General features: G+C 48.1%; 1 protein-coding gene across 2 annotated transcripts in view; it reads left to right on the top strand.

Annotated features, from left to right (window-relative positions):
• Positions 1-20,196, top strand: part of GABRR2 (gamma-aminobutyric acid type A receptor subunit rho2) — a gene marked incomplete at both ends in the record, with an annotated part of 30,414 nt that extends 10,218 nt beyond the window's left edge. The window contains 7 exons of one of the 2 annotated variants that reach the window (XM_079716926.1): positions 8,099-8,166; positions 9,811-10,034; positions 11,122-11,204; positions 11,390-11,530; positions 13,847-13,999; positions 15,215-15,411; positions 19,885-20,196. In XM_079716926.1, coding sequence (XP_079573052.1) covers positions 8,099-8,166; positions 9,811-10,034; positions 11,122-11,204; positions 11,390-11,530; positions 13,847-13,999; positions 15,215-15,411; positions 19,885-20,196 — 1,178 coding nt within the window. Of the gene's footprint in view, positions 1-8,098; positions 8,167-9,810; positions 10,035-11,121; positions 11,205-11,389; positions 11,531-13,846; positions 14,000-15,214; positions 15,421-19,884 lie in introns of both variants that reach the window. The other variant, XM_079716925.1, reaches the window with a different exon arrangement.
• Between the last annotated feature and the right edge of the window lie 2,461 nt (positions 20,197-22,657).

Genomic DNA, 22,657 nt, shown 5'->3' with positions numbered 1-22,657 from the left:
TTATTTACTTATTTATTTATTTTGCGGTACGCGGGCCTCTCACTGTTGTGGCCTCTCCCGTTGTGGAGCACAGGCTCCGGACGCGCAGGCTCAGCGGCCATGGCTCACGGGCCCAGCCGCTCCGTGGCATGTGGGATCTTCCCAGACCGGGGCACAAACCCGTGTCCCCTGCATCGGCAGGCGGACTCTCAACCACTGCGCCACCAGGAAAGCCCAAGATGTTATTTTAAAGTCAGAAGAAAAAAATAAAATTTTAGATAGAAGAAAATGTTAATATATAATATTAATATATTCATCTTTATACCACCACAGTTGTATGCTTTTTAAATATTTTTTTTCTGGTGGAAGGGCCCATGAAGGCAAAGGTGCCCAGTGTCCTCAAAAGTCACAACGTGACCCTGCCTCAATGCACAGTGTTGTAGGGCAGCTGTGTGTGTCTGGGTGTGGGTGATCTTCTGAATAACACATTGTAACTTTCTGACGGAGGTTGATGTTGCCGGCAGGAGCCTGAGCCATCACCTGGTTAGGACTCTCAGTTTACAGAAGAAGAGCCTGGGGTCCAGGGGGTTATGTGATGGCCACAGGACAACTGGGAGCAGAACTTGGGTTTCCTCTGTGATGTCACATGCAAAAGTGAAAACCTCATTAAAACGCCCTCCTCCTCTGGGAGAGAGCCAGGAAAGCCAGGAGCTAGCTCTCAGGACTGGCAGGTGAAATCCTGCCACGTTCCTAGAAAACCCAGCTCTGAGTAGAATCATCCAGCAGGCTGCAGCCTCAGTCAGGGTGCTCCTTCCTCAAGCCACGTTTGAGGAGCAAATTAGACTTCCTGTATCCTGATCCCTGCAACTTCTGGTGTCGCCCAGAGTGTGGAGGGTGAGGACAGTCCCTTGCCCCTGCCTGAGTGAGCCTCTGAGGCTGGGAAAGACCCTGACTTTAGGGAAAGCTGCCGGGGAAGGAGGTGTCACCTCCAGCAGGTGCGGTAAGACCTGAGGCTCTTACACACCAGCTGTCAAGATCTCGGTCACCAAAGCCAAGGGAGGGGGCTACTCCTCCTTCCCAAGCCCTCTCCCCAGAGCAGCTGGTCTTCTGGGCACATTTTCTCCCCTGCAGGGCTTTCCTGGATGTCTAGATGTCACTTGGATGAAATAGGACCAGGGGAGCACATGGTGAGGTACACACACGTGAACTCATAAATAAGAATCTTTGCAACTCGTGGAGCCCTGGCTGTTGCCAGTCCGGCTCCCTATGCTCCGATGCCAAATAAAAATACGGAGACAGGGCTTCCCTGGTGGCGCAGTGGATGAGAGTCTGCCTGCTGATGCAGGGGACACGGGTTCGTGCCCTGGTCCGGGAGGATCCCACATGCCGCAGAACGGCTGGGCCTGTGAGCCATGGTTGCTGAGCCTGTGCGTCCGGAGCCTGTGCTCCGCAACGGGAGAGGCCACAACAGTGAGAGGCCCGTGTACCGCAAAAAAAAAAAAAAAAAAATACGGAGACAGAACTGGAAGATAAGAAATAGAGAGGCTTTTGATTTTCCTTGCTAGGCAAAGGGAAGACACAGTAGGCTAACGCCTCAAGAACTGTGCCCGCCTCCTTGGGGAATCAGAGAAGATTTTATACGTGGGGCTCGGCTCGCAGGGGTATATGATAAGGATCAAAAGTAGTGAAGGTCTTGCATTTCTTTTCTTCTGCAAATTCATGGCCAAAGCTGGCATCAGGCGGCTCAGCACCCGGGTCTGGTGTCCCTGAAGTTATTGGCCCGTGAACTCCTTTCTGAAATGAAGAGTGCTACAAGGGAGTGTAGGGGAGAAGAAAGGCCAGGTGCAACGGGTAATTTGTATGGAGTCAGAGGGTAATCAGCTTTGTGAAGGACAAGTCTAGCTACAAGTGTTTGTTAGTAGTAACAGCTAAACAATAACCAAGATTGCTTAACTCTTTCGGACCTGTTTATGTTGTTTCCCCAGCCTGTTCATTGTTTCCTTATTTTCCTTGTTTATCAGAAAAGTCTTATTTCTATTTTTGCTGCAACATGGCCAAGCAGGCTGGATGGGGCCATCAGAGGAGGGAGCTTCCCACCGCCTGGGGTTCCAATGATTGCTATAATCCATAATCCCTGGAGCACCTGCAGATGGTTTAGAGCCAAGAAGCCTTCCTTGCAGGTCCTCCTGAGGGTCTCCATTCCATCCAGCCTCTCACTCCTGCGCAGAGGCACTGGCCAGGGGTGGGGGTGGGGTGTCTCTGAGGAAGGAGGCTTGCAGACAGCACATAGATGGCTCTGTGTGAGTGAGAGAAAGCCCGCCTTCCTTGGGGGCAGCCCTGTGCCAGACACCCGGTCTAAAGCAGAGCCTGGGCCCAACCGGCCCTAATGCCAGCCCAGCCTAACACGCCCCTCTAAAAAGCAGCCATGCACGCTCAGCAGGCCATGCCAACAAGATGCCCGTCAACAATTGTGGGGTATGTGTTGCATCCCTGTCTTCTCTTCCTAACTTGTTTTTCGAAGAGGGGCTTCCTTGTGGACTGACATTTAAAAATAATTGCTAGAGAGGAATTTGCCTAAGACTAGATACCGCTCGGATGACCTTTTCAGTCTAGAAAAAGAAAAGATTAAAAATCTAGCAGCTTCCTAATAATCCCAGGGATCAGTTGAAACAAAAATATCTTGTCTAAGCTCCCAGCTGCCTGGTTCACTGGTGTGTCCTGGTTAGGAGAACCTCCAGAGGCCTGGGGTTTCCCCTCCATTTGTTAGGAGAAAGAGTGCAATGCTGATTTTTTAAAATTAAAATTTAAATTTAAAAAATTGGGCTAAAACATACATAGCATAAAATGTACCATTTTAACCATATAGTTCAGTGGTGAATGAATATTCACATTGTTGTGCAATCGTCACCAGCATACATCTCCAGAACTTTTTCATCTTCCTAAATTGTCAATGAAACAATAACTCTTTTTTTAAAAAATAAATTTATTTATTTATTTTTGGCTGCACACGGGCTTTCTCTAGTTGCGGCGAGTGGGAGCTACCCTTCGTAGTGGTGCGCGGGCTTCTCATTGCGGTGGCTTCTCTTGCGGAGCACAGGCTCTAGGCGCGCGGGCTTCAGTAGTTGCAGAGCGCAGGCTCAGTAGTTGTGGCGCACAGGCTTAGTTGCTCTGCAGCGTGTGCGATCCTCCTGGACCAGGGATCGAACCCGTGTCCCCTGCATTGGCAGGCGGATTCTTAACCACTGCACCACCAGGGAAGCCCCAAAACAATAACTCTTTACTCCTGCTTCCCCCTGCCCCTGGCAACCACCATTCCACTTTCTGTCTCTATGAATTTGACTGCTCTAGGTTTCTCATGTTAGTGGAATCATACAGTATTTGTCTTTTTGTGACTGGCTTATTCACTTAGCATTATGCCTTCAAGGTTCATCCGTGTTGTAGTGTGTAAGGCCAAATAATATTCCATTGTATGAATATATCACATCTTGTTTAATTGCCATTCATCTGTCAATGGACATTTGGGTTGTTTTTACCTTTGGCTCCCGGGAATAATGCTGCCATGAACATGTGTGTGCAAACATCTATTCAAGACCCTGTTTTCAATTCTTTGGGGTATATACCCAGAAGTGGAATTGCTGGGTCACAAGGCAGTTCTATGTTTAGTTTTTTCAGGAACTCCTACACTTTCTTCTACAGCAGCTGCATCAGTTTACATCCTCACCAGCATGATACTGATTTTTAATTCAAACTGTAGAGATGGAAGGTCACCAGCACAGAGCAGGGTGGAGTGTGGGTCTGCTTTCCCAGAGGGGCAACGGCTGGACCGGCCGAGATTGACTGAGCGGGGAAGGTGGGACCAGGGGCAGGTTGGGGCAGTGGCTGGGGCCTGCAGACTCTCCCCATGTCAGCTTCTAGAGCACAGGAGAACCCTTCCAGCGCCACATCCAACCACCAAAGGGCTGAATTTAGGAGACGAAATATTGGCTCCTGTGCTTCCTTGAGATGATTGCAAAACCCATACTTGCGGCCTTCACTTAGTGAACCTGCTGATTTTCTGTCAGCTTTCTCTTAGGTGACTCAGGCAGGGAACCGTGGAGACCTTGCTGATTTTGCCCCCGTCCCTCCTTCCCTTTCCCCTCCTAGATCAACCAAGTTGCATCAATTCATGCATCACAGCATCTCTCAGATCTGCCTCCTCACACCACACATTCTCAATGCCTTCTTGGGGCGTGAAAAAAATCTTAGACGTTACAATGGTTGTGGCCCTCCAAAGCTCCACCTTCCCTTCCCATCTTATTCCTTAGCATTTAATTTAAATTTAAATGAATTCATACTTAAATAAATTAAATTTTCTCTTTCGTGGATGATAATGATAAGAAGGCTAGAAGCACTACCGACCCCGACACCATGGCCCCCAAACCACACCTCGTAGCCAAATTCACCTTCTGGAAACACCCCTTCCCTGTGCTGCTCTCTCAGAAACTTCAGGGCTTCCCATATTCTATGGGATGAAATGCAGACCCGCCTCGTCCCTCTGTGTCCCGAAAGTTCCACGGTCTGGCCCAGCTGCCTCCCCAGCTTACCCACCCCCCGCCGACAGAACTCTTCTGTCGTAGAAGCCTCTCTCTTGCTGCACGTCCGTGCTCGAGTCTGCCATGAACATCTGTCCATGGTGGCCCCCCTGCGCTGTGCTGCTTCATCTGACAGCCTGTCCCTGCCTAGAGCCCAGTTTAATTCCTTTCCTCTAACAGGAAACAACTCTCAGCTATTTGGATCCATGTTGAAACTGCACAACTCAGATTGGAACTTGAACTCACTGTCTTTTCATTGAAATCACACACCTGGTCTCAGGACTTACTGAAGCTCAGGTTCTTTATGTCTTAGCGCAGAAAGACTTCAGTGAGAGACAAAGCGATATGTAAGAAGTGGATTTATTTAGAGAGATACACATTCCATAGACAGAATGAGGTCCGTCTCAAAAGGCGAGAGCGGCCAGATTCATCAAGAAGGAGAGGGAGAAGACTCAAATAATAAAGTTAGAAACGAAAGAGAAGTTACAACGAACACCACAGAAATACAAAGCATTGTTGGAGACTACTACAAGCAACTCTCTGCCAATAAAATGGACAACCTGCGAGAAACAGACAAATTCCTTTTGGGGTATGCGGGCCTCTCACTGCCATGGCCTCTCCCGTTGCAAAGCACAGGCTCCAGACGCGCAGGCTCAGCGGCCATGGCTCACGGGCCCAGCCGCTCCGTGGCACGTGGGATCCTCCCGGACCGGGGCACGAACCCGTGTCCCCTGCATCGGCAGGCGGACTCTCAACCACTGCACCACCAGGGATGGCTTTCCTATTTTAGTTTTGAAAATATATACCCTTACTACTTTTTTTTATGGTTCCCTAGAAAACAACATGAATCTTTGGCTTATAGTACTAGTATGTTAATTAACTATTTTTACCGTCCTCCAGACAATGCAAAGACCTCAGAACACTTTCACTCCATTTATACCTCTCCCTTCTTAAGTGTTGTATATTTTTATTTAGTTTTTTTCAATCCTACAACACATGGTTAATATTGTGTTATATAGTCAGTGTTCCCTTAGAATCATACATATATTTGCTATTTTTGTTGGTCTTTCATTCTTGCATCTCCAGCTTTCTTTCTGGATCATGCTCCTTCTGCTTGAAAAACACCTTCATTTAGGGCAGGATGCCTGTTGGCAAATTCTGTTTTAATTTGCCTTAAAATTCTACCTCACATTTATTCCTGTAGAGTCAGTGGAGCAGAAATGACATATAGCTTTATTTCAAAAATGGATAAATCCCTAATGTGTGCTTTCCAGGACCATGTGAGGAGAAATAATTGCAGAAAGGCTAGGAACCCAGAAAAGCTCTTGGCTAAACACGTATTTCCCTTCTGAATTTGTTGCCTCACTGGCTATACTGCCTGAAATTCCACCAGTGACCTCCACTTGGCTCACCAGATCCCCCTCTGAAAGTAGAAAAACCCACGTCAGTGTTCAGGGGCCAAGGCACAAATGCCTAGTTAGCTTATTTTCTTTCTAACACCTTATAGGACTCAATCATACTGTAAACATAAAACTGCTCATGGAAAAAGGAGAAAGACCAGTAATTTGGAAGAATTTCTCGAAAATCAGGTTGGGAAGAGCCACAAAATGAAGAGCTCAGGAGAACCTGGGGGTGGAGCGTTAGTCTTGGGCTGTGGGGCAAGTCAAAGGCAAAGGTCACCTCCATTGCACTTGGACCAAGGAGGGCAGAGCTGTTGGTCCCGTTCAAGCTTGGGGTGTGAGTCCCTGAGTGCAGCTCTGGAGCCTCCTGAGCACACAGATGTTTTCCAACAACCCAGGATCCTTGGAGCCTGACCTGCACTCCCATGTGGGCAATACCTCCAGAAGCTGAACGCCACCCTCACAGCCTTTATCAAATTTCTCTCCAAAGGACGGCTGGAACTGCGGAGAGCAAGGCAGGCCCCAGGGACAGAGAGACACAGTGACAGGCACCAAGCAAGCTGTTGTATTTAATCTGGAAAATGTCCTTTGCCAAAACCAGCTGCTGGTCAAACACTGTGCCCATTATCTGAAAACCAGGCCACAGGGAAGTGGGTCCAAAGAGGCTGATAGCTATACTGTTTCTGCCCTTTGGCTCTTGGGACAACTGGATGTGGCACTTTAGAGAAAGGGAACAAGGGGGAAAGGTGATGCGGGTTAAGAGCTCCAGCCCTGGGCTGTTTTAATGTCTCAAGTGAAGGAAGGTCCATCCAGAGGACGGGGAATTAACCAGCCCTGCTTCCCATGGTGATGTTGGGAACACCGGTCCTGCACAGGGGCTCAGGGGTCTGGGTGCTGGGAGAGGGCCCCAGCCAGGCTGCTGGCAGACCCTCCCTCGTGTTGCAGGCCCCTCGGGGGAGGAAGGCAGGCCAGTCAGCCCTGAGGAGGGGGCTTCAGCCTCACACTGGCCATTCCACCCTGCCCCTCTGAAGTGCCCTCCTGGAGCCTGGAGTGAGAGAAGGCTCCGGCTGTTAGAGCAGTGATCTATCCTGGGGCCTGACCTGAGCCCTCAGTTGAGAGCACAGGAAAATAAAAAGATCAGCTTATGACCCAATTTATCTGGGAGGGGAAAAGTAAAAATAAAAAATAAAATGTTGTGGGAATTCCCTGGCGGTCCAGTGGTTAGGACTCGGTGCGTTCACTGCTGTGGGCCCGGGTTCGATCCCTGGTTTTAAAAAAAAAAAAAAAAAAAAAGGTTGTGCTCATTTGCTTTCATGTTTAAGAACACAGAAAACAGCCACTAAATCCCACCAGTAATAAATAAAATGCTCCCATTCTATCGCGCTCAGCCAAAAGCCCCAAATCTTTCATGGTGGGATTGCAAGTCTTAGCAAAGCTACCAGCGTGGAGGTGTGGGGACAGTCGGTGAGCCCATTCAGTGCCCTGGCCCACCAGATCCTGTCAGGATCTCTGATCCTCCTCCCCTGCCTTCAGCCAAAGTCCCCGGCCCTCCCAGTCCTCATTCCCTGAGACCCAGACTCCCCCGGCCACCCTAAGCTTCTCCCAGCTCAGACCACAGGGGGTCGGCATGTCTGGGTCCTGCACTCCCTGGCCAGGGCCCAGAGGACCCAGGTGCAGTGGGCTGGCCTCCAGACAATGCCTTCCTCTCAGAAGGCCCTGCCCAGATGCCACCTGATGCTCTCAGAGACATTTTTTTGCCTGTGAATGGAATAGCATTCATTAATATGCTTGACAGACACAGGTTTTTTTGTTTTCCCCATTTAAGACTTTTTAAAATATTAAAACCTAAAAAAACATTTTATGGAAGCATAAACATACGTAATCCAGCTCATCCACTCATGCAACAAGCATGGGTTAAACACCCATGTTGGCCCAGGAAAGGCACTTAAGGTAGACACAGTCCCAGCCCGCATGGAGAAAGCTCAGGCACCCAACCTACCAGGAAGTAGCAAGAAAACCCTCATGGACTCTGAACCACTGCCTCACCCCTGCTCCGCTCAGGCTCCCCTGGGAAGGGGGTAGGGGCTGTCTGCTTGCCCAGTGCTAGAGAGGAAGGCGCCTTAACCAGCCGTCTTTGCCTCTCTGCAGGCCCTGCCATCCCAGTGGGCGTGGACGTGCAGGTGGAGAGCCTGGACAGCATCTCAGAGGTCGACATGGTACGAGGCGCCCTCGGCAGGTAGCGCCGGGGCGGGCTGCTGTGGCCGAGGTCCCTTGGGGGCCTGCGGTGGGTGGGGCCACGCTGGGGCAGGCTGTGTCTGGGGGCGGGGCCAGAGCTGGAGGGGATAAAACCGGGATTTGGAGGTTGGCCCAGGTTTAGTGAAATCCAGAGCCTGGATTCTGCCGCTTCGTAGGTAAAACCTGGGGGCGGGTGGGGGGTGTGTGTTAAATGCACACAGGCCCCGCCCCAGACTTCCTGATTCGGTCTCTGAGAGTGAGGCCCAGCCCTCTACGTTCTGAACACGCCCCTTTAGCGGCGTGAGCGGCTGGACCCGCCACACTTCGAGGAGCGCCGGAGGTGGACGTGTTCCCCTTCAAATTCTGCAGGTCTCTGCGCGCCAGCGCCCGCCTGGAACACAGCTTCCCGGCTCACTCCTTGGCAGCGCCCAGCAGGCTCAGGCGGGCACCGGAGCGTCTTTGAAGAAGCCTTGTTTCAGCTGAGACCTTACAGCTGTAGGGAGGGCCAAGCAAGAGCGCGTACGAGGTCTCTGAGGCAGAAGAACAGGGAGTTTGCAAACTGAAAGAGTGGCGGACAAAAAGGGGAAGAGAGGGGCTGCAGAGGTGGGCCAGTGGGGCGGGGCTCCCCTCCACGGGCGGGCCTCCGGGACAGGCAGGAGGGCCTGGGTGTGGTTGGCCGAGCAGACATGGGCCACCGCATGCGTCCTTCCAGCCTCCCTTCACCTGCTCCTGGAACAGGCTCTTTTGGGTAGTTATTTATTCATTGGCGTTCATGTATTAGCTCTGACTACGGTGTAAGGGCTACACTCTTGGTTTCAGGCATCAGCTGTGCAGACGAGGAGACACTTTTTAACAGGATAAGCTTTCAGGCTGAAATTATACTAGACATGCAGCTGCCCATCTCCTTTCCCCCCATTTTTCCATTCTGCAAATATTTATTGAGCATCCACTATTGTTCCTTGCCAGGCACTAAACTAGGGTCTGGAGATTCAGGGGTGGGCAGGAAACAATTCTGCCTTTAAAGATACTACAAGCCTAATGGTAGAAACCCTCCAAAATTGGACACTTAGGACTTCCCTGGCGGTCCAGTGGCTAAGACTCCATGCTTCCACTGCAGGGGGGCACAGGTTTGAGCCCTGGTCAGGGAACTAAGGTCCCGCATGCCACACAGTGTGGCCACACACACACACAAAAAAGGCAAAATGGGACACTTGACTGTTCAGGTTTCTAGAAGTGTCTGCTAAGTTGAATTGAATGGTTAGCCAATAGGTAAGGAGCCACGTGTGCAAAGGTCTAGGTGAGAGTGCAGGGCTTTGTGGGAATCCAGCCCTGCTGGCCCCAGGGCAGGCGGTGGGCATCACAGCTGCCATTTTCCTTTGCAAAGCCTGAAGGAGAGGCTGTGCTGTCTCTTGGGCTCCAACCTCATGAGGCACAAACATGAGCCATTCTCCTTCCTGTGGCAGCAGCGCCACTGCCTTGGCCGTCATCCCGCAGGGCTGCAGAACTGTTTCCTTCAACTCTGGAGGCTGAGCCTGAGGTGTCCGTCGCAGTGGTGGACGGAGGGTCGGCCGTCAGGAAGAGAGCTTTGTAAGCCATCTCTGTCTGGTCTCCCCCCACTCCCACAGGATTTCACCATGACCCTCTACCTGCGGCATTACTGGAAGGATGAGCGGCTGGTCTTCCCCAGCACCAGCAACAAGAGCATGACCTTCGACGGCCGGCTGGTGAAGAAGATCTGGGTCCCCGACGTTTTCTTTGTTCACTCCAAAAGGTCCTTCATCCACGACACCACCACGGACAACATCATGCTCAGGGTGTTCCCGGATGGGCAGGTGCTTTACAGCCTGAGGTAACTGTCCACAGGGTCATGGTCTCTGTGTCCAGTGGCATCCTCATATGTGTGGACAACGCCAGGGATTGTTTGACTGATGTACCACTGTATCATCAGAGCTAAACTGTGCTTTTCACAGTAGGTGAGAAAACAGTATTTGTGGAATGAATTAGCTAGTCAACTCTTGGTTTAGAAACCATCACAAAAAAACCCCTCTATTAAAAAAAAAATGTATATGTGTGGGCTGTCCCTTTGGCCCCGAAGAGTTTGTCACTGTGTTTGGGTCTGTGGGTTACATGGGAGGGTCTGAACCTTCTGAAGATAGTTAGAACTCTCTAAAGACGAAATGACCACCGTAGTAGGTGTTGACTTCCTGTCATCGGGGATCTTAAGGTTAGGTTAGGAGACTAATTGAACCTGAATGATCTCAGGGGGACGGTGACCTTCTATGTACCCTCCACCCCTGAGAGCCTATGATTCTAGTTTATCGGTAATAAACAAAAATAGGTAATTATTGGTAATAAACAAAAATTAGGAAAATAACGATAGCGACTCTTTATTAGGTGCTACTGCAGATTGGGTTCTGGGCTGACTTGAGTGATTACACAGTTTCATCCCACACCTTGTACAGTTCGCCAGAATTCAGTGCTAATAGCCTTGAGTTGGGGCTCGGAGGCAAGGCATAACCTTCGGGCATCTCTGGGGAAGATGAGTCTCTGGATGCGGGCAATGCCCAGAGAAGGATCCAGGTGTGGGCCATGCACAGCCAGCAGCCTCAGGAGCTGGGATCCAGGCAGAGCAAATAGCATCATCTACAGAAGACAAAACTCTAAAAGTTAACTTAGAGGGACTTCCCTGGCAGTCCAGTGGTTAAGACTCAGGGCTCCCAATGCTGGTGGCGTGGGTTCGATCCCTGGTCAGGGCACTAAGATCCCTCATGCTGCACCGCGCCAAAAAAAAAAAAGTTAGAGTCCTGGGTTTCCGAGCTTCTGATGTAGACGTGAAGAGGCAGCTGCCCTTGGTTGTGTCTTTGTCCTCCTTACTCTGGGCAGGTATATGAGCCAGTAACTCACTGCACGAGCCAACGTGTTTGTTTGGGTTCTAGGATTACAGTCACCGCCATGTGCAACATGGATTTCAGCCACTTTCCCCTGGACTCCCAGACCTGTTCTTTGGAGCTGGAAAGCTGTAAGTGTCTGTATTCGTAATGACAGATCTTTGCCTTATTCCCTCTCCGTGCCATTTTAGTAACTATGAGACTGAGTACTGCCTGCCAGGGATAAGACCTATTTAATCCCTGGCTGAGGTAGGATGGCCCTGCTGCTCCTGCCTCAGAAGAAAAGGAAAATTAACTTATTTTCCTCTTCCCAAAGATGCATATACAGATGAAGATCTCATGCTGTACTGGAAGAATGGGGACGAATCCCTGAAAACAGATGAGAAGATCTCCCTGTCTCAGTTTCTGATTCAGAAATTCCACACCACTTCCAGACTGGCCTTCTACAGCAGCACTGGTAGCTAACTTCTGCCATGGTCGGATTCAAATGTGGAAGAAAACACATTAGAATTCTTTTTCAGTGTTAACTTTTTCCCCTTCCAATGAAAATAACTTTTCATTATTTTAATAATGCCCAGTCCAACAAGACATAAACAACACTTAAAAGCAGAGGCTGGGCTTCCCTGGTGGCGCAGTGGTTGAGAGTCCGCCTGCCGATGCAGGGGACACGGGTTCGTGCCCCTGTCCGGGAAGATCCCACATGCCGTGGAGCGGTTGGGCCCGTGAGCCATGGCCGCTGGGCCTGCGCGTCCGGCACCTGTGCTCCGCGGCGGGAGAGGCCACAACAGTGAGAGGCCCGCGTACCGCAAAAAAAAAAAAAAAAAAAAAAAGCAGAGGCTTTAAAAATTGCTGCCCTCTGAAATTCCATGGTCAGAGGTAGTCATTCTGAACAATTCAGCAGACATCCTGCTTTAATTATGTAATTTTACAAAAGTAGGGTCAGAGTGTACACGCTATTCTGTAACCTGAGTCGTTTGACTTAACGATATGGGGAAATGTATTTATTACCTATTTATTTATGTATTTATTACTGGATTTACCTATGTATTTATTACCTATATTCAGAGCTATAGATTCATTTCTTATGCGTAGTGTGACCTCTTCTTGGACCTTGGGGCCATGTTTGAAGTTTTGAGAGAATCCATTTGTCCACTCTTCTTGAATCTCACCGTCAGCCCTTGTGTTAGTTTCCTAGAGCCGTCCTAGCAGAGTACCACAAACTGGGTGCTTGAAACGATAGAAATGTGTTCACTCACAGTGCTGGAGGCCAGAAGCCTGAGCGCCGTGCTCCTTCTGAAGGCTCTGGGGAGGACTCCTTCCTTGCCTCTTACTAGCCCTGGTGGTTATGGCATCACTCCAACCTCTACCTCTGTTGTTACGTGGCATTCTCCCTGTGACTCTGATCTTCCCATGGTGTGTCTCTGGGCACCTATGTGCAAACATCCCTCTTCTTTAAGGACACTGGTCACTGGATTATGGGCCACCCTAACTCAATATGACCTCGTCTTACTTTGATTACATGTACAGAGACCCGATTTCTCAATAAAGTTACATTCGCAGGCAGTGGGATTTAGAACTTCAACATAACTTTATATGCTACACAGCTCTGCAATATAGAGCTGCAATACACAGCTCTGCAGCAGCCACGGGACCCTGGAGGACTTCTCACTTCTTTACCCTTTGTCCCAGTGCTGAGAAGCCTAGGCCTGGCTGTGGGAAGCTTTTGGGCTACCGTCTGCCGCTGCATGGCCACCATCTCCCCGTTCGCCTGCCCCCAGCCCCGCCCTTCTGTTCGCAGCATCAAACACTGGAGAAGAGTGGGCCCCAGCCAAGGTTGCCTTGGTGTCAGGACAGGCCACACCTGCTTTCCCTTTATGCCCATAGTCCTCACCCCCATCCCTTTCTTCTCTTTTGCTCTGATGTGCATTGCCACAGAATTTTCTTTTCTCTTCTGTTCTTGGCAAGTTCAAATCAACTCTCTTTCTAAAACCATTTTTAAGAGTTCCTGGTATAACTTTTACTATGTGTCACTGTTTTGAGTGCTTTGTATGAATTAACTAATTTCTACCCAACAAATCTATGGTGTAGATCGTAGTATCCCCAGTTTACAGATGAGAAAACTGAGACTCAGAGAGATTAGATTTTAGAAAGGAAATGTATTATACTAAGCCAACCAATCATTAACTTTTTTTTTTGGCCGCACTGTGAGGCTTGTGGGATCTTAGTTCCCCGATCAGGGTTTGACCCCGGGCCCCAGCAGTGAGAGCAAGGGGTCCTAACCACGGGACCGCCAGGGAATTCCCTATTTTATTTTTTTTGGATCATTAACTCTTTTTTCTTTTTAATTTATTTTTGGCTGTGCCGGATCTTAGTTGTGGCACACGGGATCGTTTTGCTGCGACGTGAGGGCTCTTCGTTGTGGTGCGTAGGCTTCTCTCTGGTTGTGATGCCCAGGCTCCAGAGCCTGCAGGCTCAGTAGTTGTGGTGCATGGGCTTTCTAGTTGTGGTGTGTGAGCTCAGTAATTGCGGCACGCAGGCTTAGTTGCCCTGCAGCATGTGGGATCTTAGTTCCCTGACCAGGGATCAAACCCACGTCCCCTGCATTGGAAGGCAGATTCTTAACCACTGGACTGCCAGGGACGTCCCTTGGATCATTAACTTTTAACTTTCTGCTGAAGATGAGTGTGATGACAGGGGACGAAGGGCCCCCAGGGAAGGAGTTTGTTTTTGCCTCTGCGATGGAACCTCACTGGCTTCTTCCTGTGTCCCCCAGGCTGGTACAACCGTCTCTACATTAACTTCACGTTGCGGCGCCACATCTTCTTCTTCTTGCTGCAAACCTACTTTCCCGCCACCCTGATGGTCATGCTGTCCTGGGTGTCCTTCTGGATCGACCGCAGAGCTGTGCCCGCCAGAGTTTCACTGGGTAAAAGCATTTGATAAGGTGTGATAGGGTGGTTTTTTTTTGTTTTCAATCAATCACTATGTAAAGAAGAAGTAAAATCATCATTCAGGGTCCTTAACTGATGGGCTGTCAGAGTCAGAAGGAGCGAACTTGCCTCCTGCTGCTTGCTTTCCATTCACATACTGCCCTCAGTGTCCCAGACTACACTGTGAAAACCACAGGGCGCTCAAACCGCATCAGCTCTGCGCGAATCATTTCAGAAAGATAGCACCTACCTGGGGTGTAGACTTCCACCACTGGCAGTATCAGAGCTCAGTACTTTGATAAATAAGACAATTCGACAAATGCCCAAACTTACTCTGCAAATACAGAAACTTCGTTGGCCTTATTTAGACAGACTGAGAGTTTGAGAGCAGGGCCCATATTTCATGGTTTCTGGGAAGGAGAGGGCTGTACTCCCTGGAGCTGTGGTTTAGTCATTCACAGGCCCTAAATGCCAGAGTAAACATGTGCAACTCATCTTCGAGATTTGGACAAAAGCCTGTATGACAGGCTTCCAGGAGTTTCCACGGTCTTCCTGGACTCAGATGAGGCAGGATGTGTTCTTTCCTTGAAGTTTGGAAAGGTTCCTTGAAGTTTGGGAAGGTTCCTTGAGAGGGGTCCTGTAGCCCCTGCTTTTTAATTTTTATTTTTTTATTGAAGTAGAGTTGATTTTCACAGCCCCTGTTTTAAAGTCCACATCTGAGCAGATCCTTTGGGAAAGCTCTGCTGATCTTAGCAACCACATCACAGAAACCCAGGCTCCCAAGTGGCTCAGAGTGAAAGGGGACAGGCAGTTGGCTGGGAGGAGAATGGGTCGGCTGCTCGGGCGCAGATCCTTGCAGATCCTCACACCTCTATGAGGTGGAAACGTGCCCTGGCCACTTCCTATTAGATGTAAGAGGGAGCAAATGTAAAATGGGACTTAGTGAACTTATTTACAAAACAGAAATAGAGTTACAGATGTAGAAAACAACCTTATGGTTACCAGAGGGGGAGGGATAAACTGGGAGATTGGGATGGACATATACACGCTACTATACATAAAATCTCTTTAAGCGTCATAACACCTTGGAAGAAGCATACTAGAAAAATCAATATAAAATGGTTAATAGTTGAAACAAAAAAGGGACTTAGTGAAATGTGAGGGCAGCTGTGTACCCTTGTCAGTGGCTGAACTAAAGCTGGATGCTGCAGGGATCACCACGGTGCTGACCATGTCCACCATCATCACGGGGGTGAACGCCTCCATGCCCCGCGTGTCCTACGTCAAGGCCGTGGACATCTACCTCTGGGTCAGCTTCGTGTTCGTGTTTCTCTCGGTGCTGGAGTACGCGGCCGTCAACTACCTGACCACCGTGCAGGAGCGGAGAGAGCGGAAGCTGCAGGAGAAGGTGAGAGAAGTTTCATTCATTCCCTTGTTGGAGCCCATGCTGCTAGTTGGATGAGAATAGCAGGAGGGAGCTTTCATGGAGCAAAGGGAGATGTTTGTGCAAAAGGAGGAGGATCCGTTCTGGAATATTCTAGCTTCCATCACAAAGGATCCCAGAAAGTGGAAAGCCTTTGGACAAAGACTAGGAAGACTTGGGTTCTTGGGCCCAACTCTGCCATTTATGTTGGGCCTCAGTTTCCTCATCTGTTAAAAAAAAAGTATAACAGAACCCTCACCCCACCTTCCTCCCAGGGTTATTGTAAGGGTCACAATATCCTTACAAAAATGTATATGAGGGTTGTTTTGAAAGTGTGTGGTTCTAGATGCACATAAATTATCACTATCATTACTGAACCTGTCTAGGGAGAATGTCTCTATGGCCTGTGAACAGACAAGAGGAAAGTTCTAGAATAAAAAACTCCTGTATTTATCAGTGCTCTGGCCCGGTGAAAATTCAGCCACACACAACCTTAGCCTTTAGACTCATTGAAAATACTATGCTATCTATACGATACTGCACTATAGTAAAGTCTACTATGGGATGGAATGCAAATGGGGAATTCAGGGCAATGCACCTGGGCAGAGAGGGAAAATCTATTCTATTCATATGCAGACTCTTATTAATCACATTAAGAAATAAAATGCCAACTTGTTACCAAATCCTTGCTAGTCATTGTACTGATCAAAATGGGTGTTTACCTAAAAGTTGTAGAGATCAGGGGACGTGAAAATTCCACATTTATGTGTGTCTAGCTGGCTGGGAGCTCCTTAGCAAAGGGAGCTTTAAATTTTAGGAAAGAGGACCTGTTGCCTTTTTAAAAATAGTCTTTTAATGCCCACATTATACCTGTTAAATATTTCCAATTGTCTTCAAATATGCTAGATTGTTTAAGAGTTTATATTTTAAATTGTCTTCAAAATACTTTTGCTTCAGCATTTGAGGATTTGTTCAGTTTTTTGTTTTTTTTTCCCCACCAGTTGCATCTTAGTTCCCCAACCAGGGATCGAACCCAGGTCCTTGGCAATGAAAGTGCCAAGTCCTAACCCCTGGACCACTGGGGAATTCCCTCAAATTTTGATAATCTGTGCATTGATCATTATCAAATGCCTTTGGAATATACTTAAACACTTTTGACTTGTAATCTGTTAGGCTTTCCTTGTGTAGAGCCGTTCAAAAAATAGCAAAGCCTTCATCCAACGGATATGCGCCCATGAACCATTAACAGCACATAACTTGTACTCAGGCAGATCATTATTAACCTGTTACCATATGATGGGCCCGGTGTTTGCCAGTGATGATACGACGCTGGCTAAAGAGCGATGAGGAAATCATACGTGGACAGCCCTTTGGGCTCCAAGTCTAGCTCCATGTCTATGGGAACAGACAGCCAGGAAGTGAGGGCTTGTTCTCCACTGTTGTCAAGCACGCGGTTGAAAGGCTGAGAAGCTGTGGTTGCTGGGGAGGCAGACCGGTGGGAGGACACGAATTCTCTCTCCCGCTGCCCCACAGAGAAGCCACTGTTCACAACGTTAACATGGCCCCCAGTGGAGCTGAGGTTCCCAGAATGGGAGCCCAGGAGCACCTGGCCTGGATTCACCTTCTCAGCCTATTAAAGATGAAGATTAAGGGCTGAACCCCAGACCTACGGGCTCAGAATCTCCAGAGATGGCACCCTGGAATTGGCCTTGCTGACAAGCTCCCAGGCAATTCTTTTTTTTTTTTTTTTTTTTTGCGGTACGCAGGCCTCTCACTGTCGGCCCCTCCCTTTGCGGAGCACAGGCTCTGGACGCGCAGGCTCAGCGGCCATGGCTCACGGGCCCAGCCGCTCCGTGGCATGTGGGATCCTCCCAGACCGGGGCACGAACCCGCGTCCCCTGCGTCGGCAGGCGGACCCCCAACCACCGCGCCACCAGGGAAGCCCACTCCCAGGCAACTGTGATGCTCACTGAAGTATGACTTCTGCTCTGCCGAGGGCAAAGTTGACTGGAGCCTGCTAGGTTCACTGTGGTTCAGAAGGGGACCCACGCTGCTTTGGGTTGAAGCCGGCAGGCAGAGTATAGTTCTGCTCCCCTGTATGTACTTGAATTCTTTGGCTGATCATCCAGACCTGTCCAATGGGCCAGGTGCCACTTAATTTTTCTTAGAAATGAGCTGATGTGGGAAATAGAGATTTTCCATAATTTGGGGCATTTCCTGATTCTAACTCAAAACCTTAAATGTCTCTTTTTATTTTAGCAGAAAGAATTTCAGTTTAGAGCAAGGAAAAAGGAGACCCATGTCTTACAAAAAAGAAGTCCCCAGTGATATAAGAATATCTCACAATTTTACCAAAGTTTGGGTGTGATTTTATCTAAATGCAAAGAATTGAATAGATGACCTCTCACTGACCTTCTATTCTTAAAATCTATCAGTTAATTATTCTAGGAATGTATTAACATGCTACTTAATTATTGTTGCTGATGGGACAAGACATAGAAATAGTAATGAAACAATCATGCCTGATTAAAAAAATAGCTCTCCAAACCACAGATTTCCTCAAGTGTAAAAATACTTCAAGTAATTCTGATTTGACATAAAATCATTCATCTATTTTTGCATTCTAAAGCTTCCTGGTATCCATCTGCGTATTTCAAGATCCATGACAATAGGAGGAAATGTGTGAAATGTCATTATTTCACTTTCCCAGATGGAAAAACAGAGGCACCACAGGGCTGAGAGCCAGGTTAGAAACATATTAAAGCCAACAGGTTGAGAATAAACCCAAGATCAGTTGGCTGGATCAGGCAGGCGTCATACCTCTGGCCAGCATCAGCCAAACACAAACCTTTTTTACTTGGGTATGTGAATCCTTGTTTAAATTTTCAATAATCTGTACATTGATTATTATCAAATACCTTTGGATTATATTTAAATACTTTTGATTTATAATGCACTGGACTTTCCTGTATAGAGTCATTCAAAACATGCCAAAGCCTCGGGGCTTCCCTGGTGGCGCAGTGGTTAAGAATCCGCCTGCCAATGCAGGGGACACGGGTTCGAGCCCTGGTCCGAGAAGATCCCACATGCCGCGGAGCAACTAAGCCCATGCACCACAACTACTGAGCCCATGCACCACAACTACTGAGCCCATATGCCACAACTACTGAAGCCTGTGCGCCTAGAGCCCGTGCTCAGCAACAAGAGAAGCCACTGCAATGAGAAGCCCGAGCACCACAACGAAGAGTAGCCCTTGCTTGCCGCAACTAGAGAAAGCCCGCGCCGCAGCAACGAAGACCCAAAGCAGCCAAAAATAAATAAAATAAATTAAAAAAAAAAAAACATAGCAAAGCCTTCATCCAACAAATATGGGTTCATGAACCAGCTGTTAACCGGAGCCAGCTTTGCTAACTCAAACGCTGGGGAGGAGTTAGACAAGACCATTCCCTTCCCTCCACCTTATAATTTCTTATAAACATTTTCATACTCACAGAAATGGTTGAAAAAGATAGGATAATATACAGTCGTACACCCTGCCCCTCCATCCAACATTGTTGACATTTTGCCATTTTTGTGTGAGCTTTTTCTCATATAAACATACTTTTGTTGGTGCAGCTGAACTATTAAAAAATACATGACGGGAAAGTGGGGAGGGGGATAAATTAGGAGTTTGGGGTTAATGGATACACACTACTATATATAAAAGAGATAAACAACAGGGTCCTACTGTATAGTGCAGGGAACTATCTTGTTATAACCTATAATGGAGAAGAATCTGAAAAAACGTTTTACGTATATGTGTATGTCTCTCTCTCTCTCTCTATATATATATATATATGAATCACTTTGTTGTACACCTGAAATTATGCAACACTGTAAATCAATTATACTTCAATTAAAAAAAAAACTTGGAGGATTATCCAAGAAAAAATATATAAATAAAAAAATAAAAATAAAAATACATGATAGGTACCATGACCCTTTACCCTTAAGTGGAATTCTTTAGAATAAGGACACCCTCCTACCTAATCATCTTTTGATTCATGCACACAGTGGTGGAGGTCCACGGCTGGAACCAGAAGATGTGTGTTTAAAGTCCTGAATCTGACACTAACTGTCTGATCCCAGGAGAATTGTATAGCCTCTCTTGGTCTTAGTTTTTGCTTCTGCAATTGAGGGCATTTGGACTAAATCAGTGGTTCTGGACCCTGGCTGCATAGTAGAATCACCTGGGAGCCTTTAATTAATTAGTCTGGAGTGGAGCCTGGGCACGGCCAGTTTAAAGAGCTCCCAGGATAGAGAATCATTGGACAAAGTGATCTCTGGAGATGCTTCTAGTTCTGCCTTTTCTGTGGTTCTGAGAAGCCATGGGCTTTACGCTCGGCCCAGGAAGCCTCCTCTGGGCCTCTCACAGGCCGAAACATGCCTGACATCTCCCCTTGTGTTTGCTGCCCACAGTTCCCATGCATGTGTGGAATGCTCCACTCAAGAACCATGATGCTGGGTGGAAGCTACAGTGAGTCTGAGGCCAACAGCCTGGCCGGGTACCCGAGAAGCCATATTCTGACAGAAGAAGAAAGGCAAGACAAAATCGTGGTCCACCTGGCCCTGAGCAGTGAATCCAACTCCTCCAAGAAGAAGGGGCTTCTGAAGGGCCAGGTGGGTCTTCGCATCTTCCAGAACACCCACGCCATCGACAAATACTCCCGGTTGATATTCCCAGCTTCCTACATATTTTTCAACTTAATTTATTGGTCAGTGTTTGCCTAGGGGCTCTGAGGCTATGCCTGGGGAAGGGCACGGACATCTCTGGTGTCTGGCCAGCCGCCCACACGTGGACCTGCTGAGCGTGACCCCCTCACAGACAGAGCAGCAGCCCCTGGACCACCGCGAGCAGCATCCTGGCTCCCGGAGGAGCCCAGGAGCCCTCCAGCTGCCCTCCCCCAGGCCTCGTGGGCTTGCTTATCGTTCATGCTGTGTTGTGTCCCACTTCTTGCCGCTCTGGGACTGTCTTCTTCTGTTCTCGTGTGTGAACAGGTTCATGAGAGCCTCCCTCCAATAAAAAAAGACTCAAATGCCTCCCAGATGAATGTTCTGAGACCCTTATGAAGCCTAGGATTCAGTTGTAAAAGGAAGGGAGAAATCAAGGGCAAGCTTAGGGCATTCTGGATAGGAGACAGGAAATTAAGATTCAAAATAGGAATCAAAAAATCTGTAAACCCGACACTGGATTAAGTGACTATCTAGGAAAGAAAAAAAAAAAAACTCAGATCCCAGACAGGAAATGATTTGACCTGGGCGAGTCTGGCAGCTCGCATGATTTTGCAATATTAAGGGACATCATTCATTCATACATCCATTCAACCATTTATTAAATATTGAATACCTGCCCTGTGCCAGTGCTTATTTTTCTCAGCAGTGCATGACAACATGCATTGAGTATTGCCAGCCAGGGAAACATCACCCAAACCCATCAAAGTGTAGTTTTTATTGGAGGCTGGCCATCTGGATACAGCTGACTGCCTGTATGGCTGAACTTAGTCTCCAGTTCCTTCAGAGGCTGAGCTGATAAATCTCAGCCTGAGACCCCATCATAAATCACATTGTTAGCTTAGACCATCTGGCATGACCGTGGGCCCCCAGGTGAACAGAGACCCTCCAATCAGGCAGGACAGTCCAGGGGTTTAGAAGTTACCTCCCAGGAGCTACAGGCCAAGGCCCAAACCTTTCCTTTGTCAAGGTTAATCCTTTACTGCCCAGCAATCATCGTCAATTCCTCATTGTTAATGTGTATTACTCTGCTTCTAGTATAGATTCATGCAGAAAACGTTAAAAAATCCCTGCACTAGATATAGTAGGGTCCACATTAAGAGTAAGAGATGTCTTATTCTTGTATAGCTCTCAGAAAAAGGACTGGTCAAGGATATGGTATGCGATTACGTGTAAGTTAAAAAAGTATTAAGCACAACAAAAATGGTTCAACGTGTAGTGGGAATTCTAAGGAAGGGAAGAATGATTTCCAGGGGAAGACTGGATCCCGTGGAGAAAACAGCTTCTGAGCTGCTCCCTGAAGGTTGGGGATTTGGAGAAGAAATGTTCATGCTAGGTGCACATGTAGAAAGTACATGCTAGATATGTGTGGTCCGATATGGTAGCCACTGGCTATATATTTATTTAAATTTAAGTTAATTAAAGTTAAATAGAATTCAAAGCTCAGTTCTTGCCACGTTGTGCTAGCCACATTTCAAGTGCTGTACTCAACAGCCGCATGTGGCCAGTGACTAGTGTATTCGATAGTGCAGATCTAGAGAACATTTCCACAGTCACAGAAAGTCCTGTTAGAAGTGCTGCTGCAGATGGAACGATCGGCCTAAGCAAAGGCATGAGAGAGGCAGGAAAGTTTGGGATTGCAGAGTATAGTTTGCGGGACAAGTCATCTGTTTTGGCTGGATCCTAGGTTGTAGGAAGAGGTGAGAGACCAGCTCTTTCTGCAACTCTAGGGGTCACAGCAGGTCCCCAGTCCCTCCCAGTGCTCATCAGGACAGCTTCCCCTCCATGGAGTTGCCTGGCCCAAGACCAGCGGCTCTCGCAGCTTCAGGGACAAATGAAGAAGGAAGGTACATAAACAAGGAAATTGGATGGTACAGGGCACCTGGACATGTTTAGAAACTTTTACTCTCTAGAGACTCTCCTAGGCCACAGTGCTACTCAAAGAATGATAATTATTGATACATTGTCGTTAAATATATCCTATTGGGCTTCCCTGGTGGCGCAGTGGTTGAGAGTCCGCCTGCCGATGCAGGGGACACGGGTTCGTGCCCTGGTCCGGGAAGATCCCACGTGCCGCGGAGCGGCTGGACCCGTGAGCCATGGCCACTGAGCCTGCGCGTCCAGAGCCTGTGCTCCGCAACGGGAGAGGCCACAACAGTGAGAAGCCCGCGTATCGCCAAAAAAAAAAGAAAAAAAAAAAATCCTATTGCTTTGGTTGTCTTATGTAATTCCAATACTGCTCTGCTGCTGATGACATTGTCTTCATAAATTGAGGCTCATATAACATGGTGGCCTGATCACACTTAAAAAAAAAATAAAGATGTATTTTAACTAGCTTATACAGTGAAACTGGAGTTCGTTCTGTAGCAAACATGTAGAATTGTAAATAGCATTTTATCATGTGGGACCATGAACCAATGACACCACCAGATTTAGCACAGCTTTACTGCAATGTGATAAT

This window comes from Hyperoodon ampullatus (genome assembly GCF_949752795.1).
Source record: "Hyperoodon ampullatus genome assembly, chromosome: 12".
NCBI lineage: Eukaryota > Metazoa > Chordata > Mammalia > Artiodactyla > Ziphiidae > Hyperoodon > Hyperoodon ampullatus.
Note: the sequence above shows the minus strand (reverse complement) of the source record. Positions and strands in the feature narration are given on the sequence as shown.